Raw genomic sequence first — 25,223 nt, 5'->3', positions numbered from 1 at the left:
GCCTATGACCATTAATTGTCTAACTTTAGAAGTATGGGAAAGGGATTGACTGCAAAGGGACCCAGAGAGCTTGTTTGGGTGCTGGAAATGTATGTCTTGATTGTAGTAGTGGTTGCAGTACCACACGTGCTTGTTAGAACCCATCAAACTGTACATTTTGGAATTAATGAATTTTTTGCATGTAAATTATACCTCAACAAAGCTGATTTTTAAAAAGGTAACCGCCTTTCCCTTCTCTCTGTACTTCAGCTTCAGCAACTATTAAAATAGAGTTGATACAAAAAATCCAACGTTTTTTACCACCTGGCTTCTCCTACTGTCTCTTCCCAGCCCCAGTAACAGACCACCCACACATTGCAAAAGATTTTGCCTGTTGGGAAACCAAGGAAGAAAAATGAAAACCACCTTTATTTGTTACACTTTGTTCCTGTACTAAGCTGACCATGTAGGTACTGTGCCTGATACATCATTTGAGTAAAACAGGTCACTAGTCACTTTCCAGAAATGTTATAATGTAATCAGCAAACTAATAACATACAGTTCAGTAATAAACTATGAAATTTAATCAACCAAGAAGAAAATTAGAAGCAAAAGCAATATACTTGGTATTTCCTTAAATGAGAGTAAAATACATAAGTAGCAGCACAGTGTGTGTGTGTGTATTTGTGTGTATATATGGATGGATATACATATACTTCACAAACTCACCCCAAGTCATTCTTTGAGGCCAGTACTACCCTGATACCAGAAAAAGAAAACTACAGACCACCAACTTCCCTTACTTATGTAGATGCAAAAGTCCTCTTAACAAAATACTGGTGAACCAAATCCAGCAGTATATAAATAGGATTGTAAACTATGACCAAATGGAATTCTTCCTAGGAATGTGAGGTTCAACATAGGACAGTCAATGTGATACACCATATTGATAGAATAAAGGACAAAAATCACAGGGTAGACACAAACATTTGACAATAGCCAATACCATTTCATAATAAAAACACTCAAAAAATAAAAGAGAACTTCATCAGCCTGATAAAGAGCACCTGCGAAAAACCTCCCAGCTAGCATCATACTTAATGGTAAAAGACTGAAAGCTTTTTCTCTAAGACCAGGAGCAAGACAAGGATGTCCATCTGCTCTCACTACTTCTGTTCAATATTGTATTGGAGGGTCTAGGCGGGGCAAATAGACAAGGAAAACAGGCATCTTAATTGGAAGAAGTAAAGCTATCTCTGTTTATAAACATGACATACTTGTATATAAAAAATCCTAAGAAATTCATAAATACCTTTGAGAGCTAATAAATTCAGCAAGGTTGCAGAATACAAGAAAAAATGTATATACTAGCAATGAACAACTGAAAATCAAGTTAAGAAAACAATTCCATTAACAATAGCATCAAAAAGAGTAAGATGAATAAATATAACAAAATGTGAAACTAATACTCAGAAACTACAAAATGTTGTGAGAAAAAAAGAATACCTAATAAATGGAAAGACATTGCATCATATTTATGTATCTGAAGAATTAATATTGTTAAGAATTAGTATTGTTTATACCCCCCAAGTTGATCTACAGATTCAGCACAATCCAAATCAGAATTTCAGCTGTCGTTGCAGAAATTGACAAGCTGATTTAAAAATTCATTTAGAGGGAATTCCCTGGCAGTCCAGTGATTAGGACTGCACACTTTCACTGCCAAGGGCCTGGGTTCAGTCCCTGGTCGGGGAACTAAGATCCTGCAAGCCGTGTGGCATGGCCAAAAAATAGATAAATAAAATAAAATTCGTTCAGAAATTGAAGTGATTCAGAATAGCCAAAATAATATCAAAAAAGAAGAATAAAATTGGAGTACTCATACTTCCCAATTTCTGAAGCTACAATATCAATATCAGTATGATATTAAGCTCTAGTAATCAAGAGTGTGTGGTACTAGCATAAGGATACACATTATAGATCAATGGTATAGAATTGAAAGTCCAGAAATAATGCATTTATGATCAATTGATTTTCAGAAAAGTGTGAGGATAATTCAGTGGGGAGAAATAATCTTTTCATCAAGTTGTGATGAGACAACTGGTTATCCATATGTGAAGGAGTGAATTTGACCCTTATCTCACACTTTACAGAGCAGTTAACTCAAAATGGCCAGAGACCAAATGTAAGTGCTAAAACTATAACACTCTTAGAAGAAAACATAGAGGTAAATCTTTGTGACCTTGGATTAGGAAATGGATTCTTAGATATGACACCAAAGCATAAGCAACAACAACAAAAATAGGTTAATTGGATTGTCTGAAAATCAAACAACACTTGCATCTCAAACACTTATTTCAACATCAGAAAACACCTTTACATCAAGAAAGTGAAAAATTAAGCTACAGAATGGGAGAAAATATTTGTGAATCATATATCTGATAAGTTTTTACAATATGTAAAAACTCACAACTCAACAAAAAGACAATTCAACCAATTAAGAAATGGGCAAAGGATTTGAATAGACATTTCTCCAAAGAATATACATAAGTTCCCAATAAACACACGAAAGGAACCTCAACATCATTACTCATTAGGGGAATGTAAATAAAACCACAGTGAGATACTACTTCACACCCACTAGCTGTAATAAAAAGGTGGACAGTAACATGTTGGTGAGGATATGGGGAAATTGGAACCCTTACACATGGCTGTTGGGAATGTATAAATGTACAGCCATTTGGAAAACAGTTTGGCATTTGCTCAGAAAGATAAGCGTAGAGTTACCAAAAGACCCAGCAATTCCACTCTATGAATATCCTCAAGAGAATTGAAAACATGTCCACACAAAAACTTGTATACACAGATATTCATAGCAGGATTCACAAAAAGGTGGAAACAACCCAGATGTCTGTCAGCTGATGAATGGATAAACAAAAGGTGGTTTATCCATACAATGGAATACTGTTTGGCCATGGAAAGGAGTGAAGTACTGATTCGTGGTACAACATGGATGAACCATGTAAACATTATGCAAAGTGAAAGAAGCCAGACACGTAAGATCAGATATTGTATGATTCCATTTATATGAAATGTCCGGAATAGGAAAAACCCCATAGAGACAGAAACTAGAATAGTTGTTGCTAGGGGCTGGAGGAGAACAAAAAGAGGAATAACTGATAATAGGTACACTTTTGGGGGGCGGGTGATGAAAGCATTCAGGCATGAGATAGTGGCGATGGTTGCACAACTTTCTGAACATACTAAAACACTGGATTGCACACTTTAAAAGGTGAGTTTTATGTTGTGTGAAGTATATGTCAGTAAATCTCACTGGAAATACAGGAGTGTAATTCTGTGTTTTTTTTGGATTTCTGAATCCCTTCAAACCTTCATACGTACTCTTGTGAACCACCGAAGTCACAGGTAGGAACCTTTGAACCCAAATAGTCTTTAGCTGAGCCCCTTTCTAGTTTGTTTTGTGGGTTCTTACATCAGTGATTCACGCTGTTTTAGAATAAAGAAAATTATTTCCATCTGCATGAACATTGTCACTGAGATACTCACCAGTGGGATTCATAACTGTCTGGCATGTCCTTTCAGGGATATGATTCATTCTCTGAATACTGGGAACTTGTGTGTGTTTAGTATTTGTACTTTGACTAATAGTTCATTGTCATCATGCCCTTAGTTGAAGACATTTCCAATGTAAAATCTTACTAACATAATATAGGAAGTCTAAACATAAAAACATTGAACTACCAAATGTCTTTTAAGAATGTGGTTTGAAAATTAGAATGTTTATTTCCATGAAAATTAATGTTGTAAATGATCATTATTATTTTTAGTGGCAGGTGGGTTCAGGCCAGTTCATAAAAGTCTATTAAATCCATAATGAATGCCTGCAGTTAAAAAGCTGTAGAAGTAATACTTTTAGAATACCAGTAATTAAATAAAGTAGGAAAATAAACTCTGTCTCCAAGGGACTTCTTAACCTTTTTTTGCACGGAACGTCTCATTATAGGTATTTGTTAGACACTATGAAACCTGTTTTCAGAAGAATGTACTGAATTTTTCATACACTCTCAAGGCATTCACAGACATCTTAGTTCAGCTATGACCTGGGAAAAGTGTGTATATTAGTCTGCTTGGGCTGCCATAACAAAATACCACAGACTGGGTGGCTTAAACATAAATTTATTTTCTCGCAGTTCTGGAGGCTAGAAGTCCAAGATCAAGGTGCTGTCATGGTTGGTTTCTGATGAGGTTCCTCTTCCTTCTCACTGTGTCCTCACATGGCCTATTCTCTGTGTGCAGACTGAGAGAGAGATATCTGATATCTCTTAAGGAAACCAGTCCTATCGGATTAGGTCCTCACCCTTATGACTTCCTTTAATGTTAATTATCCCCTTGAAGGCCCTATCTCCAAGTATAGTCAATTGGGCATTTGGACTTCAACATATTAATTTTGGGTGACACAATTCAGTCCCTAACAGTGTACTACTCTATACCTTATTTGACCAGGTAGAAATAACTATATTATAATCACTTAAAAAAAATGAGATTGGGAACAATCAGAGCTTAAGACCTATAGATTCTATATAAGTTGATATAGCCACTATGGAGAACAGTATGGAGGTTCCTTAAAAAACTCAAAACAGAACTGCAATATGACGCAGCAATCCCACTACTTGGCATATACCCTGAGAAAACCATAATCAAAAAAAACACCATGTACCACAATGTTCATTGCAGCATTATTTACAATAGCCAGGACATGGAAGCAGCCTAAGTGTCCATCAACAGATGAATGGATAAAGAAGATGTGGCACATATATACAATGGAATATTACTCAGCCATAAAAAGAAATGAAATTGAGTTATTTGTAATGAGGTGGATGGACCTAGAGTCTGTCATACAGAGTGAAGTAAGTCAGAAAGAGAAAAACAAATACTGTATGCTAACACACATATATATGGAATCTAATGGTTCTGATGAACCTAGGGGCAGGACAGGAATAAAGGTGCAGACAGACGTAGAGAATGGACTTGAGGACATGGGGAGGGGGAAGGGTAAGCTGGGACAAAGTGTGAGAGTATCATTGACATATGTGCAATACCAAATGTAAAATAGATAGCTAGTGGGAAGCAGCTGCATAGCACAGGGAGATCAGCTCGGTGCTTTGTGACCACCTAGAGGGATGGGATGAGGAGGGTGGGAGGGAGACACAAGAGGGAGGGGATATGGGGATATATGTATTTGTATAACTGATTCACTTTGTTGTACAGCAGAAACTAACACACCATTGTAAAGCAATTATACTCCAATAAAGATGTAAAAAAAACCCAAACCTATAGATTCTAAAGTAATTTAGAAAAAAAAATATGCCTTCACAACATGAAAATCTGGAATGTCCAGGGATGTTACTAAGTTCTCAAAAATGATTTCTGGTTATTAAAATCACAAACAATCCCAAAAAGGAATGAATGGCAAAAAATTCTAAGGAAATCAGTGGTTATTCAATGACTTCACACTAATTAAGAACATCTCCCCAAGATTAAAAGGATATTTAACCAAGAATAAATTATAAGTATTACTAATATAGAGAAATGCAAGATTGAGTTCAGCAAAAATACCAAGGACAACAAAATGGCCTTATAAACATTTCTTTGTAAAATAAAGAATAACAGAAAGGTTTATAGGGCTGTTGCTTGGGCAGATGGTGTAGCACTGGTGATGTTTATGTCCCCACTGTCAAATATGCTCTTCAAACGGAAAGGGTGTAACTATATCTGAAAACCTTCTTGAAGGACATATGTGCAAAGATTATAAGAGTTTATTCAGGTATTCTAAATAAATTAAAGAGTTCTGACTTAGGTGCTAATACTTCCAAGGAATGAGGGAAAGAAAGATCAGATGACTGGAAACAGGAAATGCAATTTTGATTTTCCAAACTGGGGCAGGAGGGATGAGAATTCCACAAACCAGCAATTAGTGATAATGGCTCTAGGGAAGATTATACAAAAGAGAAGAAGTGGTTTATGAATACCTAGGAAAGGAAATAAATGTACCAGCCATATGAATTTGTTTAGAACAATGTTAGCAGACCTTATTTCCTTTACAGATTGATGGTAGAAATGTCAGAGGCAAACAAATGCTTAATAGCTTCTACAAGGGTCTAACAAATTCTCTTATACCCTTTGCACAATTTAGAAAAATTTGGTGTGCATACTAGAACAACATCTAATACAGTAACCATCCTAACCAGAAATGACTACTTTTTAAAATTCCTTTGGTCAGCATTTTGCATCCTTTAATGACTAGCACATAAAAAAAAGGAATTTGAATGAAAAGGAATGAAGATAGTTTAAGGGATGTATGGGACAACATCAAGCAGACAGCTGTATGCATTATAATTAAATTATAAAAAGTTAAAGAGAGAATCTTAAAAGTGGCAAGAGAAAACTTGTTACATGCAAGGGAATCCCCATAAGACTATTAGCAGATTTTTCAGCAGAAACTTAATAGGCCAAAAGGGAGTTTGCATGATACATTCAAAGTACTGAAAGAAAAAAACTGCCAACCAAGAATAGTTTACCCAGCAAAATTGTCCTTCAGAATTGAAGGAGGGATAAAGAGCTTTCCAGACAAGCAAAAGCTGAAGGAGTTCACCACCATACCACCTCACAAGAAATGTTAAAAGGATTTCAAGTTGAAATGAAAGGGTGCTAATTAGTAACAAGAAAACATAAAGTGTAAATCTCACTGGAAAAGGTAAATGTATAGTTAAATTCAGAATACTCTAATGTGTTGGGGGTGAGTAAGTCACTTGTAAGTCTAGTATGAAGGTTAAAAGATTAAAGTATTAAAAGTAACTGTGACTACATTTGTTACGAATACTCAGGGTGAAAAGATATAAATTGTGACATCAAAAACATAAAATGGGGGTGCATTCAACGTTAACAGCTTAAAATGGACTGTTATAGACATAAGATATTTAAGCCTCATGAGAACCACAAAGCAAAAATCTATAGTAGATACACAAAAGAGAGAAAGAAATCTCATCAGACCACCACAGAAGATCATCAAATCACAAACGAAGAGAGCAAGAGAAGAAAAAAGGAACAAAGGAATTATAAAAAAGCCAGAAAACAATGAACAAAATGGCAACAGTAAGTCCACTGTGAATTTCTTTCTATTCTGTTGGTTGGGACTGCCTGTTGTCCCGTGTCTGAATTTTTTTTTAACATGTTTTTTCCAGCTTTTTCAGACACGGGACAACAGGCAGTGTAAGACTGATCTCTGAGAAAAGGGAAACAAATTAGAATGAGTTCTTTTATTGCACTAGCTTTCTACCTGGAGAAAGCTGGTCCATTACCCATTGTTCCATCATGACCATCAGTAGGAGTTCTGTGTTTGAATTTTTAAAAATCTTTTTGTTGCTACTAAGAATTGTGTCTTCTGTATCTTCTGACTGGCCATTGGTCGTATTTACAAAAGCTTTTGATTTTTTGTATGCTTATTTTATATCCTGCTACTTTACTAATTTTCATATTTATAACTTTTTCTTTTGACTGTCTTGGGTTTTTAAAATAGATACACAATCATATCATCTACGGATAGATGTAGTGTTACCTCTTCTTTTTCAATCCTTATGCCTATAATTGTCTTTTCTTATCTAATTGCCCTGGCTAATATCATGATGGGCACTCCTATCTTCCATTCCCGTTTTTAGTAGAAAAGCCTCCCACTTGAGTAAGAAGCTTGCTAATTTTAGTTTGGTTTTATATTGTTTGCTTCTGCTCCAGATGTTTTAAATGATTTTCTCAATAGATTATCAACTCTTTGGTGGTAGGGACTATGCCTCTTACTTATGTACATTATCAACCTACCATTCATTCATGTGTTTGAGCAGATATGGAGTATCTTCTGTGCTAGTCACTGGGTTACAAAACAAAACAAACCCAGTTATGTCCCAGCACCACATCACACTTCTCCACCCCACCTTCCCCCACCAAGATTAAGATCTGGTGGGGAATATAGACATTACACAGATGACAGAAGTGTGATAAATTTTCAAAAAGTGATAGTATTAGGTACTCTAGGAACCTATAACAGAATGACGTAACCTAGTATGGGGGAATCGGGAGATGCCTTCCTAAAGAAAGAATATATTAAAGAAAGGTCCAAAGGCAGGAGAGACAGCTGACCCTTTTCTGAAAGAAATCTAATATTTCTGGAGAGGAAAATAGAGTGGGAAAGTGAATCACAAAAGATGAAGCTTTTGGAGTAGTTGGGAAGACTCGAAGGGTGGAGAGTTTGGTAAGCCTTATTAGGATTTTGGACTTTTTCTTTAAGTGTAAAGTAAAATAGAAACGATGTTGGGGGTGTATATATGTGTGTACATATTTTGATGTTTGATACCTGTTCTCATTGCACAGTGAAAACGAGATTGTAGGATGCTGAGCATTTAAGTTACTTGTAACTGCTGCACATTAACTTTTAAACCAGTGGTCTTCCCCCGTAACAAATTGGAATAGCTGGTGGCAGGTGGGTTTTAACTCTGAAAGTTAAGTACTATTTCTTTTACAAGCAAGAAGTATATTCATGTCTAAATTCTTTTTTTTAAAAAAGTAAGGAACACAAACTTCTTAATGACTGTGAATTTGAATTTTTAATCCATCCAATTACTAGCTCTTTGAAAAACTTACTAAGTTGCTATAAGCTGGTTTTCTCACCTGTAAAGTGAACTGTTGTTTTAAGGATGAGCTGAGGAAAGCCTTGTGAGGCGTTTAGGATTTGGCTGGTAAGTATCTATCACGTCTTAGCTGTATTTATCAGCTCTTATTTAAGAACTTTAGTTCTTAAATAAAAAGAACAATAAACAGAAAGAAAGATACAAAGCAACAGGGACGCAGAGACCATAGATTTAGACATCCTATTAATGATGTTATTCTGATTATGCAGGTGAGCAAACTAAATCTTAGGAGAAATCGTTCAGTTAAAGTTCATGACTAACTAAACAGCAGAGCTGAGGTTTGATTCCACAGAGTCTGGTTCCAGAGCTCAAACTCACTACCCTATGGCCTCTTTTCCTAAAACAGTACATATCTCTTTTAGAAGATTCTCTCTTGTATTGCAGTAAAAAACTACAAAACCATGTTTCAGCTTGGCAAGAATAATAATAAATGGGGACAATTGATTACCTTTGATATTTGGTTAGTAGGACTAAAAAAGAGTTAAGTCGTAAAAAATTATTTCCTGATTTAGGTGATAATGAAACTTTTTCTTGTTTTCTAGGAGTTCTAGTTAATTAGCTGGTCTACTAACTAGTCAGCTGCTAATGCATAGTTATAGAAGTAATGTTTTATCAGACTGTATATTTTTCCAGTATATGGCACCTTTAAAGGGTGACTTCTATGAGAATGTCTAGCATGGCTGCAATGTAGTTAAAGTCAAGAAATAGTGTGTGTACATCCTCATATGTGTGGGATTTTCTTCTCTCAGGAGTTGGGGGTGGGACATTAGGGAAAATATAATGAGCTTTATATCAACAAAGAAGTTTGGGGTGGTGCTCTCTGCTTATAACATAGAAATAATTGTATTTTGTAAGTGGCATTTTTGTAAAAATGGCAGAACACCTAAATTAAGTAGCCCAGATTCTTCATGTGATACTTAGAATAAGAAATATCTAATAATGTAATCTCAAAGAAAGGAATAGTTATTTGGTGTTATTAGAAATTATCATCGATTTTTTTAACTTCTAAATCCGATTGTTTTTAAATTAGAGTAAATGTGTGGGAAATTAGCAATAGTATCATGTTTTATGTCTTAAAGTACTGTTATTTCAATTTTTAAAATCATTAATAATACTTCTGAAATTATAATATTTTATTTCACACAGTATTTATCAGACCTCTTTAGCATGACGGGGAATGAACTATAGTCTCTTCGCCTGTTTTTTTTAATAATATGAATAAATTTTTTAAAGAACTCTGTGCCTGGTGTAGCAAGTTCGGTCAGTGCTGAAGTATACAAAGGAGGCCTTCCTCTCTAATTTCAGTTTGTATACACGGTTAGACTCTTCTGTGTGTGTGTGTGTGCAAATGCATGTACATACATATATCATATGCCTGTGTAACATATGCACAGAAACTATACAGACATTATTTAAAAGTTAAAGTTAGAGCATATGCTAATGTTACTCTGAAACATATTTAACTCCATGTGTGTATCTTTCCAAGTGAGTACATATAGAATTACTTAATTCCGTTTTTTGAATATTTTATTGTAAGGCTGTTTTTAGTTTATTCATTTACATGCTGACGGAGATGTAGATTAAGTTCTATTTTTTTCTATTATAAAGAATTCTACTAAGCCCTGTAAGATAGGTATTATCTGCTCTGTTTTTGAGGTGCAAGTAAGACACAAAGAGGTTATGTAACTTGTCCTAAATTGCACAGCAAGTAAGAAGTGAAGCTGGTGTTAGAATCCTAGCGGTCTAGTCCAGAATGCACAGTCTTAGATATGCATTATGTTACTGTTTTCCTCCTGCCCGTCTTTACTCTGTTTACTGAATTAGAATAAAAATTTAATGTATAAAATATATCTAATATTAAAACTCTCCTGAGGAGAATTTAATCTGCCACCTTAAGGATATTGGAAACCTTAGGGTCACAAATTACACAGCTTTAATTTGGAGTGGTATCTACTATAGAAGTAGAAGGTTTAAGCCATTGGCTCTCAAATGTTAATGTGCATACAAATCACTGGGAGTGGGGGATGATCTCGTTAAACTGTAAATTCTGATTCAATAATCTGGGGTAAGGCCTGAGACTCTGCATTTCTAATAAGCTCCTGGTAATGCCAGTACTGCTGATATACTTGTAAGTAGCAAAGGTTTAGGCAACTTATACTGATCTTTGGCAAATCTTGTTAGTTGTTTTATTGAATCAGTTTCTTATACCATTTTGTTTAGGATACCAATTTTCATAAGTTGTACACATTAAAGAAATAATGTGGGAGCTTTCTAGTAGTTCATTTCTGTGTAGCATTTAACATTGTTAGGAAAACTAAATTGTGGCTTCTGTGGTACTAATGCGCAGTACTTAAATAAATAACTCTAATCAGATTTATTTGTGTAATCAATATAGCGTACACACCTTTGTCATCATTTCCACTGTATCATTTTTAATGGAGGGAAGCATAACACTTCTTCTCATTTTGAAGGCTGTAGCTGTAGTTGAACTACGAAGGTTTTATCACTATTATTTTATTCTTTAGTAATAGTAAAAATATATTTTACACAGTTACAAAAATGAATTCCTCTTCAGTGCTGTGTGTCAGGCACTATATCAAGTGCTTAATTGGCATGATTTCATTTAATCACCATGAACTCCCTCATTTATTCATCATTTCTTAGCTCTTTGAGCACCTGCTCTGTTCTAGGAACCGTGCATACAGTGATGCGGCAAGTTTACACAGATTCTGCTGTCCTAGAACTTAGTGCATTGGGGGATGCTATATGGTAATCAAGCAACCATAGAAGTGTGATGGTTGTAAAAGATAAGTTGTAAATTATAATATTTGCTATTGTCTCTACTCTTTCAACCATCAAGAGAATTCTGCTTTTGCCATCAGAGTTTCTCCCACCTAGCTTCCTCCCCTGCCCCGCTCCAGGGAGAATTCTTTCTCTGTCAGCTGGATTTCTGAACTGTTGTGTTGCCAAATTGACCTAATGCATAGAGAGAGAGAAAACTTTAGAAGTAAAAATGAGCAACTTGTAGAAAGAAAAGAAAGAACAGAGGTAGATGGAAATAATTTATAATAAAACTAAATTAAATTTTTAAAAAGAACAGCTGAGAGACACTTTACTAATTTAAAGGAGTAAATAATCTCTACTTTAAATGGGAGTCTTTTTAGAACCACTTTTATTTTACTAGGTGACACTTAGTAACTCATTTCAGTAAGTTACTTGAATGCTTCCATTTGCCCAACTTTGTGGTAGGAGGTGTAGAAAATCAGGGGCTACCAAAATAGGGTATAATCATGTCCCTACTCTAAAGACTGAACAGAGTTGTTGATGCAAAGATGTTGAAGGATTTAGAAGGCAATGCAAAACACAGGACATGGGACACACATGTGTGACCCCAGCAGTAAGCACATTCTGGACTAATTAAGCATGCTTTTAGAGGAATGCTGTTTTTAAAAAGTATGTGATTGTCTCTTTTCTGGTAATAATACTAAGTTATCTTTTGATTGTTAAGTTGATAGAAAATTCTTTCTGGTATTAATCAGATCTATATATTCGGCCTTTATATTACACTACATTGTTGTGATTCCAAAACGTTTTGATTTCCCTACTATTATAATTTTGGGCTGCATAGTACTGTTTTGAAGATTATTGTAAGAGACTTTAATTTCATTTCTGGATCTTACAAGTAGCTGTATGTACCTGTTTTTCTATTAGAGGGAGAATCTGAAATTTTTTTTAAATTTTATCTTGGAAATTAGTTTATTCATTATGTTTAATTTTAGGAAATGGTGCTCTTGCAGAACATTCTGAAAATGTGCATATTTCAGGAGTGTCAACTGGTAAGTCATTTTTTGTAATGTTTAAATTTCATGCATGACTTCTGTGGTAAATATTGACAGCCACCTGGTATCTTATGAAGTGATATTTGGCTATAAAAATTATTACTGCTTTTTGCAGCATGTAATAAGGAATGAAGTAACTGGAACATGGAGAAATTCTCATAAGATAAAATTGATACTTGCATGCCCATGGATTGATTATATTTTTCCAAACGGACTGCATAATTATTTTTCCATACAAACACCAAGCCAAGAGAAAAGTTAGCTCAAGTTGAATTAGTGTTTTCTTTACATACAAAGTTATATGAAATGAAATTTATTAAAATGTAATTTTGAACGCTATTCCTAGCATTAGAGCCTGAGAAATTAAGCATTTTGCTTGATTTTTTAGATTAAAAATATTACTATGCATAAAACTGTAGTACTTGAGTGCACAATTTATATGTTATTAAAAAGCAACCCAACAACGTATTTGTGTGCATGAAATTCAGAAACTTGTTGAGGTAAATGCATTTTTTCCACTCATCTAAGCTTTTATAACTTAATTACTTAAGGGCCCATAACTATTAAAATGTTCATTCTTAAATATGTAAAATAAAAAACAAGGAACTACTATATAGCATGGGGAAATATATTCAATATCTTGTAATAAACTGCAATGGAAACGAATCTGAAAAAGAATATATATACACGTACACACACACACACACACACACACACACACAATTGAATCACTTTGCTGTGTACCTGAAACTAACAAAACATTTTAAATCAACTACACTTCAATAAAAAAAAATTTTTTTTTCCTTCTGGGGTGACTACCATAACTTTGATACCATTTTTGCATTATCAACTACAATTAGTAGGAGAGCAGAATCTTTAATTTTTTGCATATATGGAAATTGAGTTTCTTACTATTATTTTATTATTTCCCTATATTCTTGATAAGTTTTATGTGATTAAAAAAATTGCACGTGGTATATTTGTCAATTTATTGATTGATTTCTTCGTGTCTTCTTGGAATTTTTTGGTTATTTTTTTCTCATGAAGGAAAACTGAATGTTTTTCTGTTTTGTTTTATGTCTCATTTTATATTCAGAAAGTGAATAGACTTAACAAGTACTCTAAGAGTTAGTCTGTGCTAGGCCAAACAGATTGACAAGGCTGGTTTCCTGAAAATGAAAAGCAGGTGCTTTTGCAGCCTGTGTTCTTTTACAGTGTGTTTCCCCATTTTCACATGCTTTCAAATGGCATACAGTTGTGTACATCAAGTTGAAAAAGGTTCGTTTAGAGTTGATCTTAATTTTCTCCCTTTTTCTACTTTGGATAGCTTATGAAAATTATGATTACTTTTCCAAGTTGTAATTATGAAGTAAGAAGTTGTGTAGAAACATTTAATTTACACAGCCGAATAGTTAACTGTCTAAGTAGTGATTTTCAGATTTTTTGTTCTCAGGACACCTTTTAAGCTTTTAACAATATCAGGGACTGCTCAGGCTGCCATAACAAAATACCAAAGTCTGAGTGGCTTAAATAATAGATACTTATTTTCTCACAGTTCTAGAGGCTAGAAGTCCAGGGTCAAGGCGCTGGTGGGGTTGGTTTCTGGTCTGAAGACCTTTCTTCCTGACTCGCAGATGGTGCCTTCTCGCTGTGTCCTCACATGACCTTTCCTCTATGTGCACTCAGAGAGAGAGACCTGTGGTGTCTTTTCCTCTTCTTATAAGGACCGCAGTCCTACAGGAGTAGGGCCCCGTGCTTATGAGTTACCTCCTTAAAGTCCCTAGCTTCCAAATAGTCACGTTGAGGGTTAGGCCTTCAACAAATGAGTGTGGGGAGGACATAATTCAGCCTCTAACAAGGACTTCAAAGAGTTTTTGTTTATGTAGGTTATAGCTACTGATAATTACTGTATTAGAAATTAAAACCGAGGAGTTGTTTAAAACTTCTTAATTCATTTGCTAATGAAAGTAATGTCAGTTGCATGCTTACATCAATAACATAATTTTATTAAAAATGTATTTTCCAAAACAAAAATGTCAGTAAGAAGAATGGTATTGTTTTATAATTTTGCAAACTTTTTAAAGATTGGCTTAAAAGGAGATACCTGGATTCTCACATCTGTTTCTACACTCAGCCTTTTGTAACATATTGCTTTGTTTGACAATATGAAGACAATCCAGCCTCACACGGTTGTGTAATTTGAAAAGAGAGGAGTATTTCCATAGCCTTTTTCAGATAATTGTGAATATTCTTCTTTGGTACTATACCAAAGCTCAACAAGTGGTGGTTTCTTAAAGGTTAGTTGCAAGTGGGATCTGAAACCATATCAGTGAACATTTTGTTCTCTGTTTTACAAAAATCCAGTGGCCTTTCTTGCCCTTTAAATGGGTTTGTTTTTCACCATGTATCATTTCGTAATATGAATTAGATATTTGAAAATATTGGTTTGCTGAATTATGGGGATTTACAGGTTTATTTTCTCATAGTTCTGGAGGCTAGGAGTCCAAGATCAAGGGTATTAGCAGGGTTGGTTTCTTCTGAGGCCCCTTTCTTTGGCTTGTAGATGGCAGTCTTCTACCTGTTATCTTCATGTGGTCTTCCCTCTGTGTGTATCTGCGTCCTGATCTCTCCTTATTAGGACACCAGGCATATTGGATTAGGGCCCACCCATATGACCTCACTGTAATTTAGTTACCTCTTTAAAGATCCTGTCTCCAAATCCAGTCACATTCTGAGGTACTGGCAGTTAGGACGTTAACATAGGAGTTTTGGGGTTGACACAGTTCAGCTGGTAACAAAATGAGTGTTTTAATTAAATGTATTTATGTGTCAATAAATTACTTAATTTCAGAGCTCAGTTAAACCTTATTTATGCCTTATTGTTTTTCTGAAGGTTGGTCCTATAAAATCTTTTTTCTATGGAAAGAGAAGAATAACATGAAGTCTATTCCAGTCATGCCATTAAAAATATAAATGAATGCTCTCTTAAAAGGTGCTTTTGGATATACAGATTCATTGCAAGTTTTCTTTATTTAGTCAGTATGGAACTGTAGAAGGTGTAATGCTTGGTACAGTATGAGCCTTCTGAATTCCTTGCATCCCCAGTTGAAATGAGAGTCCTTTCAGTGCTGGTGTAAATGGAAAATGAGCTTTGGGAAGAATCTCTAAACATAAGACTTGCTTTCTCTTGAGGCCAGCAAGCAACAGAAGTGGTGAGGTGGCTCTGTCTGTGGTACTGCCTGCGTCTGCTCCTCACCTGCTCTTTTCACCTCTGCTACCTTCTTTGACAGTGCCCAGTGCCTTAGCTCATTCATTCTTTGCATTCTGGAAATGTTAATGACATTTTAGAAAGAATTTTAATTTACATGCAGTAGTATTTTCAGGTAATTTGTGGTCCACATCAGGACACTTTGAAAGCAAAAGGGTGTACTGTTTTTAATCATGCTGATACCACAGGCAAAACCAGAACTATCCTGGACAGTTTGGGAGGTAGAGCCACCCTATCTGTAGCAAATTAAATTCATTCAGCGTGTATTAAACACCTGATGTGTACCTTGTGCCAAGAAGGGTGGGAGTTAGCAGTAAGTAAAATAGTACTGCCACAGGAACTTACCATTTAATGGAGAAAGTAGACATGTGAAAAATGCCCCTGTAATGTGGCCTTAATGTAGTAAATCTTGTGGTAAATAATGACCACGTTAAGTTGGATCCTGAATTTATTTAAAAGGTCTCGTTACAATGTCTGGTGTGTAGTAAAAGACTTAGTATTTTTCTTACTTTAATTGTGAGTAGTACTAAGTACTTGATTTTGTTTATTCATATAATTTTTATGGGAATTAACAAATTTTGCTTGATAATATAGTTTGGGTTCTTATGCTTAGGTTAATTTGTTTATATTTCTAACGTTCTAGTCATTTTCATCCTCCTCCTCAAATCTTTGCTTAGAGATATGTTTTTGTCCTTTTGCTGGTTCTTATGCCATAGGAATTGTCGTAAGACAATGTAGATTATCTAAAAGTATACATCTAGTGGTTGTATAATGGAAAAGTATGATTGGATAAAGTATTCTTTTTTATATATTTTTTTCCTTAGAACTTTTCATGGTTCGGAAATTTAAATCTGCTTTCATTTATAAAATAGAGAAAGGAGAAAAGACATGGTATTTTTGTAAATCTAATAATATGTGAAAATCATTATGAAATTATATCATAGAAACTGCAAGTAATATAATTGTATATATGAGACAATAGGAAGGCTATTTTAATGTTCTTTTAAAAAATGTCTAAATTAAATGCCTCATGTTCTCTGTTAAACGTCTAAATTTGTAAAATAGCTAATGTATTGCTCATCTGCTATGTGGAATGAAACATTTTTTTAAATCAGATTGATTTATACACATTGAACAAATATATTTGATTTTTAATATGTATCCACTTTAATTGAATTTTACTCTATAATCTATATTTATTTGAGTCAGAATAATTCTAGATTTAATAACCTATAATGCAAAATAATCTGAAAAAGAATAGATATATACATATATACACATGTATAACTGAATCACTTTGCTGGATACCTGAAACTAACACAACATTGTAAATCAACTAGACTTCAACTTTTTTTTAAAAAGTGTAATTCTAGATATAATTTAATTATGTCCTCATTACTCTTGATTACTTCCAAATCAGTTTTTTACTTGTTTTCACAAATTCTGTTTATGCATTATACAAGTTTCATTAAACATTTAGAAAAATTGGAAAAAGAGCAAAAAGATTATGAAAATCACCCATTAACCCTGCATTCTTAGTATAATTAATAATATTATAATTTACTTCATTTGTACTTTTTCTGTGTATACCTTAAAGGTAATTGTATATGCATTTGGATTGTAACTAATTTTATCTCCTGCCTTTTCTATTTAACATTTTATAGAGTATATATTTTTCATAGTTATTTTAATGCCTGTATAAAATTTCCATCCTGTGGCTATATTGTAATGTTCTTAAACATATCAATGGATTCTCTTCCAATGGGTTCTCCCTAGTCTGGATTATGTTGCATGGAACATATTAATATATATTTAGCCCTTTTTTAATTTCTGAGATTATTTCTTTAGCATAGATTTCTAGAATTGGAATTACTGTATCAAACGTCATAAATAATGTAGAGACTTTAGAAACCTTTTGTCAGATTACCTTCAGAAAGGATTGTGTTGATCTACACAGCTATCTGCAAGGTATGAGAGCACTTACACTGCATATAATCTTGTTAACTGTTTTCTTACTATGTTTCTATTAAAGTCCCAACCTTTTATTTTCCCCAAACTGTTCAGAAATGTAACTGTTTATTTCTCTTTTTGATTCATGGCCTGGAGTTGTGACATTGCAAAGAATAAAAGAATAGAATTGGCTTTTATGGTTAGGCAAAAACTACCCTGAAATTTAAAAAAGATTTTCTGGTTGCTAGTAGGAACAGATGTTGGGGCATGTGCTTCTCGACTAGAAAGTTTTTATGTATAAAGTTTAACACGTTATTCCCAGTTCACCAGTGATACAGCTGCTAAATGTTCATACCTCATAACATCCTTAGCTAAAAGCTCTACCTGAGGTTAGCCTGATCTTGAGTCTACTTTACATTTGACTTCAAATCTTTTGTCAGGCAAGGCTGAATTTTCTGAGTGTGGAGAAGGAGAGTTACCTGCTTGGGAAATTTCTTTCTTAATCCTTGTTCATATTAACTGAATTAGCAGAGTATAGAAGATAGTAGTTGTTAGGCGTTGTGCTTCCTATGTTCTGTCAGAATTTTTATTTCATCAAAATCATCACCCTTTCTTGCTTTTGTGTTTTTTCATTTTATAGTTCCTATTCTAGTACTCAAAGGCCTAGCACACTGCTGGTCCTATAAGCCTTTTTAAACTAATAATTTAGTTGTGGCCTTTTAGAGTAGGAGATATTATTTTCTAAATTGCAGTAGTTTGCTTACAGATTGTTTAGCAACATTTTACGGAAGTGTGGAGCACTATCGTAAAATGGCTTTTGTTTTAACCACAGTTAAATAATAATACGGTATTTTGAACTTTCTGTGGAAGAACATCGAGTCTGGTAATACTTTTATTATCCTAGAATTTTCAGATCTTCCAAACAAAAAGTCTGAAAGGAAATGAAGCTTAAACTATAATTATTTGATAGCAGTTTACAGCTTTTTCTTAATATAGAAAAGTTGCATGAATAAAGCAGCAGATGCAAGTGGCCCTTTGTACCTTTCCTGCTATTTTAATGTTATTTTCAATTATTCAGTTAAATACCTGGACCTCTTGCTAAACTTATGAAAAAGAATTTCACCAATATAGTGACAGACACTGTCCAATACAGTGTCTTTTATCCATGTTTCAAACAGGGAGAAAAAAAAGAAAGCTTATATATTTTCGGGTTTTTAGGATTTTAGAATATAAAAATAGAACTTAGTGTGAACCCAAGAAACTGTCCTTCAAATGAAGAAAGTGAGTGGAGAATACAAGACAGAGTACATTTTTTTAAAAAACCAACAACATATTAGTTTAGGAAACTATTAACTTTTAAAGGCATTGCCTGCCTTCAGAGTTTATTTTTGAGACACTTCAGCTTTTGGAGTAGATCATTCCCCATAAGTTTTAGAAAAGAAAGTAATGGTAGTATTATATAGTACTATAATATATAGTATTATAATGTTTATATAATATAAATGTTTATTATATTATATAGTATACTTTTATATGTAATATATGCTATATAATTAAATATTGTTTATAACATTATATTATGCAATATATTTTATGTGAAGCATTTACATAGACATAACATTTCATATGTTGTCACATATTTACTGAACAATTACATATTTATAGCAAGATTGTTATATCTTATAATTGTTTATTACTATAATAAACAATAAATAAACTCAACAGCAGAGCATTAAATGTACCAGGACCATAGACAGAACAGGTTGTAATGTGACAGAAGTGTGCGATGCTTAGATGGTAGAAGTGAAGTTTATCTGCTCAAGTGAGTGGGCCAGATCCATTGAAGGTAAAAAACAAGTTGCATTCAAACATTTGACATTTTCTTTTCCATTCTTTAACTTTGAGAATAAACCTTTTTTTACTTTGAGAATAATTCTTCAGTGTGAGATCATGTTAATTTTTTGTACTTTTGCTAAGGCATGGATTTAAAGATACTATGCATCTATTGTACAAAAGCCAGTCACTTAGCAGGTAGGCAAACTGAATTTTGGTTTTCAAGTTGACTAACAGACCAATACAAGTTAGGGGGTGATTTGATCTTAAGCTGCAGTGATAGAAATACAGTATCCAGAACAAAGTCCATCGTAGTTCTCTACTCCTCCCTAACAGAGTCTGATATTAGGTTTGTTTCTGGGTATCACTCTTGACAGAAGACACCAAGACTGGAACACTCTCAGAAGATGTGAGTATACTAAAAACGATATCAAGGCTGATAGAAATGACTTAGAAAATTGTGAACTCCAAGGCCAATTTATCTTTGCTCATGTGCCGATTCTGCCTTACCTCTTCTATGTTTCCAGCAAGAATCACAGTAAACTTCAGAAATTAATAGTTTTTCCCACTCAGGAAATAGAAGTCGTAGTTTGCTTAGCATTTCATTCACCCGGAGTGCTTAAATTTAGAAAATGTAAGTAACGTATCAATCGTTTTTATGCTCTTCCAGGAAAAAAATTGCCCTTTTATGTCTTTTTTTAAAAAGATATAAAAGGTTGAATCTTCCGTATTCATTTTATCTTATGCTTTGCTAGCAAAATTCAAACTTATTCTTGCCCTTAGAAATTTTAGGATAAAGCTAGTTAGCTAGTTCCATTAAGAGTACTCTTCTGATCTTATTCATAGTGTGCTGTGACCCTATTAGAACTAAAAAAACTGTTTTTTTCTATTTTTCCTTCTATCTTTCCATATTTTGTACCTATCTTGAGTTTTTAAAATATATATTATTTTACGGCCATGTAGCCTCTGATTATTATTTGTTTGTTCTGGACATTAGTGAGCTTTAAGAAAGCAAGGAATTACCTGCCTTGAATAGAGTTGAGGACCAAGTGAATATTTTGGTTCTTAAAAAAAATCACTGGGCTTCCCTGGTGGCTCAGTGGTTGAGAGTCCACCTGCCGATACAGGGGACACAGGTTCGTGCCCCGGTCCGGGAAGATCCCACATGCTGCAGAGCGGCTGGGCCCGTGAGCCACGGCCCCTGAGCCTGTGCGTCCAGAGCCTGTGCTCCGCAACGGGAGAGGCCACAACAGTGAGAGGCCCGTGTACCACAAAAAAAAAAAAAAGAAAAAGAAAAAAAAAAACACTAAAAATAATAGGAATAAAGATATTGCTGTGTTCATTCTTAAGTATCTGTACTAATACAGAGGAATGAATATCCATTTAATATTCATTCTGGATATAGGATTTCCTGGCTATAGGATATCCTGCTTGCCGTAGAAATCTATGATTTCTGGAAATAAGTCTGCAAGTAATGAAAGAGTCTCTGGAGTGTGAGTGATAAATTAATATAAAGTTTTCTGCTTGCACTGATTTTTAACTTTTATTTATTTATTTTTAATTTAAAAAAATTTTTAACATCTTTATTGGAGTATAATTGCTTTACAATGGTGTGTTAGTTTCTGCTGTATAACAAAGTGAATCAGCTGTATGTATACATATGTCCCCATATCCCTCCCTCTTGCGTCTCCCTCCCACCCTCCCTATCCCACCCCTCTAGGTGGACACAAAGCACCAAGCTGATCTCCCTGTGCTATGCATCTGCTTCCTACTAGCTATCTAATTTACATTTGGTAGTGTATATATGTCCATGCCACTCTCTCACTTCATCCCAGCTTACCCTTCCCCCTTTCCATGTCCTCAAGTCCATTCTCTATGTCTGCACGTTTATTCCTGTCCTGACCCTAGGTTCTTCAGAACCATTTTTTTTTAATATTCCATATATATGTGTTAGCATATGGTATTTGTTTTTCTCTTTCTGACTTACTTCACTATGTATGACAAATTCCATCCACCTCACTACAAATAACTCAGTTTCGTTTCTTTTTATGGCTGAGTAATATTCTGTTGTATATATGTGCCACATCTTCTTTATCCATTTATCTGTCGATGGACACTTACATTGCTTCCATATCCTGGCTGTTGTAAATAGAGCTGCAGTGAACATTGTGGTACATGACTCTTTTTGAATTATGGTTTCCTTGGGGTATATGCCCAGTAGTGGGATTGCTGGGTCGTATGGTAGTTCTATTTTTAGTTTTTTGAAGAACCTCCATACTGTTCTCCATAGTGGCTTTATCGATTTACATTCCCACCAACAGTGCAAGAGGGTTCCCTTTTCTCCATACGCTCTCCAGCATTTATTGTTTGTAGATTTCTTGCTGATGGCCATTCTGACTGGTGTGAGGTGATACCTCATTGTAATTTTGATTTGCATTTCTCTCATGATTACTGATGTTGAGCATCCTTTCACGTGTTTGTTGGCAATCTGTATATATTCTTTGGAGAAATGTCTATTTAGGTCTTCTGCCCATTTTTGGATTGGGTTGTTTGTTTATTTGATATTGAGCTGCATGAGTTGCTTGTATATTTTGGAGATTAATCCTTTGTCACTTGCTTTGTTTGCAAATATTTTCTCCCATTCTGAGGGTTGTCTTTTCGCTTCCTTGATGGCACAGTGGTTAAGAATCCGCCTGCCAACGCAGGGGACAAAGGTTTGAGCCCTGGTCTGGGAAGATCCCAAATGCTGTGGAGCAACTAAGCCTGGGCGCCACAGCTACTGAGGTTGTGCTCTGGGGACTGCGAGCCACAAATACTGAAGCCCATGTGCCTAGAACCCGTGCTCTGCAACAAAGAGAAGCCACTGCCATGAGAAGCCCGCGCACCGCAACAAAGAGTAAACCCCACTCGCCACAGCTAGAGAAAGCCCACATGCAGCCAAAAATAAAAATAAATAAAATAAATAATTTTTTAAAAATTCTGTTTATGCTTTACTTTGCTGTGCAAACGCTTTTAACTTTCATTAGGTCCCACTTGTTTATTTTTGTTTTTATTTCCATTTTCTCTAGGAGGTGGGTCAAAAATGATCTTGCTGTGATTTGTGTCATAGAGTGTTCTGCCTAGGTTTTTCTCTAAGAGTTTGATAGTGTCTGGCCTTACATTTAGGTCTTTAACCCATTTTGAGTTTATTTTTGTGTATGGTGTTAGGAAGTGTTCTAATTTCATTCTTTTACATGTAGCTGTCCCGTTTTCCCAGCACCACTTCTTGAAGAGGCTGTCTTTCCTCTATTGTATATTCTTGCCTCCTTTATCAAAGATAAGGTGACCATATGTGCGTGGGTTTATCTTTGGGCTTTCTGTCCTGTTCCATTGATCTATATTTCTGTTTTTGTGCCAGTACCATATTGTCTTGATTACTATAGCTTTGTAGTATAGTCTGAAGTCAGCCTGATTCCTCCTGCTCCATTTTTCTTTCTCAAGATTGCTTTGTCTATTTGGGGTCTTTTGTGTTTCCATACAAATTGTGAAATTTTTTGTTTTAGTTCTGTGAAAAATGCCATTGGTGGTTTGATAAGGATTGCATTGAATCTGTGGATTGTTTTACGTAGTATAGTGATTTTCACAGTGTTGATCCTTCCAGTCCAAGAACATGGATCTCTCCATCTGTTTGTATCATCTTTAATTTATTTCATCAGTGTCTTATAGCTTTCTGCATACAGGTCTTTTGTCTCCTTAGGTAGGTTTATACCCTAGGTATTTTATTTTTTTTTGTTACAGTGGTAAATGGGAGTGTTTCCTTAATTTCTATTTCAGATTTTTCATCGTTAGTATATAGGAATGCAAGAGATTTCTGTGCATTAATTTTGTGTCCTGCAACTTTACCAAATTCATTGATTAGCTCTAGTAGTTTTCTGGTAGCATCTTTAAGATTCTGTATGTGTAGTATCATGTCATCTGCAAACAGTGACAGTTTTACTTCTTCTTTTCTGATTTGGATTCCTTTTATTTCTTTTTCTTCTCTGCTGTGGCTAAAACTTCCAACACTATGTTGAATAATAGTGGTGAGAGTGGGCAGCCTTGTCGTATTCCTGGTCTTAGTGGAAATGGTTTCAGTTTTTCACCATTGAGAACAATGCTGGCTGTGGGTTTCTCATATATGGCCTTTATTATGTTGAGGTAAGTTCCCTCTGTGCCTCCTTTCTGGAGGGTTTTTATCATAAATGGGTGTTGAATATTGTTGAAAGCTTTCTCTGCATCTTTTGAGATGATCATATGGTTTTTCTCCTTCAATTTGTTAATATGGTTTATCACATTGATTGATTTGCATATATTGAAGAATCCTTGAATTCCTGGAATAAACCCCACTTCATCATAGTGTGTGATCCTTTTAATGTGCTGTTGAATTCTCTTTGCTAGTATTTTGTTGAGGATTTTTGCATCTATGTTCATCAGTGCTATTGGCCTGTAGTTTTCTTTTGTTGTGGCATCTTTGTCTGGTTTTGGTATCAGGGTGATGATGGCCTCATAGAATGACTTTGGGAATGTTCTCCCCTCTGCTATATTTTGGAAGAGTTTGCGAAGGATAGGCGTTAGCTCTTCTCTAAATGTTTGATAGAATTGGCCTGTGAAGCCATCTGGTCCTGGGCTTTTGTTTGTTGGAAGAGTTTTAATCACAGTTTCAGTTTCAGTGCTTGTGATTGGTCTGTTTATATTTTCTCTTTCTTCCTGGTTCAGTCTTGGAAGGTTGTGCTTTTCTAAGAATTTGTCCATTTCTTCCAGGTTGTCCATTTTATTGGCATAGAGTTGCTTGTAGTAATCTCTCATGATCCTTTGTATTTCTGCATTGTACGTTGTAACTTCTCCTTTTTCATTTCTAATTCTATTGATTGGAGTCTTCTCCCTTTTTTCTTGATGAGTCTGGATAATGGTTTATCAATTTTGTTTATCTTCTTAAAGAACCAGCTTTTAGTTTTATTGATCTTTGCTGTTGTTTCCTTCATTTCTTTTTCATTTATTTCTGATCTGATCTTTATGATTTCTTTCCTTCTGCTAACTTCGGGGTTTTTTAAATTCTTCTTTCTCTAATTGCTTGATGTGTAAGATTAGGTTGTTTATTTGAGATATGTCTTGTTTCTTGAGGTAGGATTGTATTGCTATAAACTTCCCTCTTATAACTGCTTTTGCTGCATCCCGTAGTTTTTTGGGTCATTGTGTTTTCATTGTCATTTGTTTCTAGTATTTTTTGATTTCTTTTTGATTTCTTCAGTGATCTCTTGGTTATTTAGTAGTGTATTGTTTAGCCTCCATGTGTTTGTATTTTTTACAGTGGTTTTCCTGTAGTTGATATCTAATCTAATAAACATTGTGATCAGAAAAGATACTTGATATGATTTCAGTTTTCTTAAATTTACCAAGGCTTGATTTGTGACCCAAGATATGATCTATCTTGGAGAATGTTCCATGAGCGCTTGAGAAGAAAGTGTAATCTGCTGTTTTTGGATGGAATGTCCTATAAATATTAATTAAGTCCATCTTGTTTAATGTATCATTTAAAGCTTGTGTTTCCTTATTTATTTTCATTTTGGATGATCTGTC

General features: G+C 34.6%; 1 protein-coding gene across 2 annotated transcripts in view; it reads left to right on the top strand.

The window, feature by feature from the left end:
* Positions 1 to 25,223, top strand: part of LRP12 (LDL receptor related protein 12) — an 84,407-nt gene that overhangs the window by 25,770 nt on the left and 33,414 nt on the right. The window contains exon 2 of one of the 2 annotated variants that reach the window (XM_059042544.2): positions 12,518 to 12,574. The exons of the other annotated variant lie outside the window; for it this stretch is intronic. Coding sequence (XP_058898527.1) covers positions 12,518 to 12,574 — 57 coding nt within the window. The remainder of the gene's footprint in view (positions 1 to 12,517; positions 12,575 to 25,223) is intronic. 2 annotated transcript variants of the gene reach the window in all.

This window comes from Kogia breviceps, chromosome 17, assembly GCF_026419965.1.
Source record: "Kogia breviceps isolate mKogBre1 chromosome 17, mKogBre1 haplotype 1, whole genome shotgun sequence".
Classification (NCBI taxonomy): Eukaryota; Metazoa; Chordata; class Mammalia; order Artiodactyla; family Physeteridae; genus Kogia; species Kogia breviceps.
Note: the sequence above shows the minus strand (reverse complement) of the source record. Positions and strands in the feature narration are given on the sequence as shown.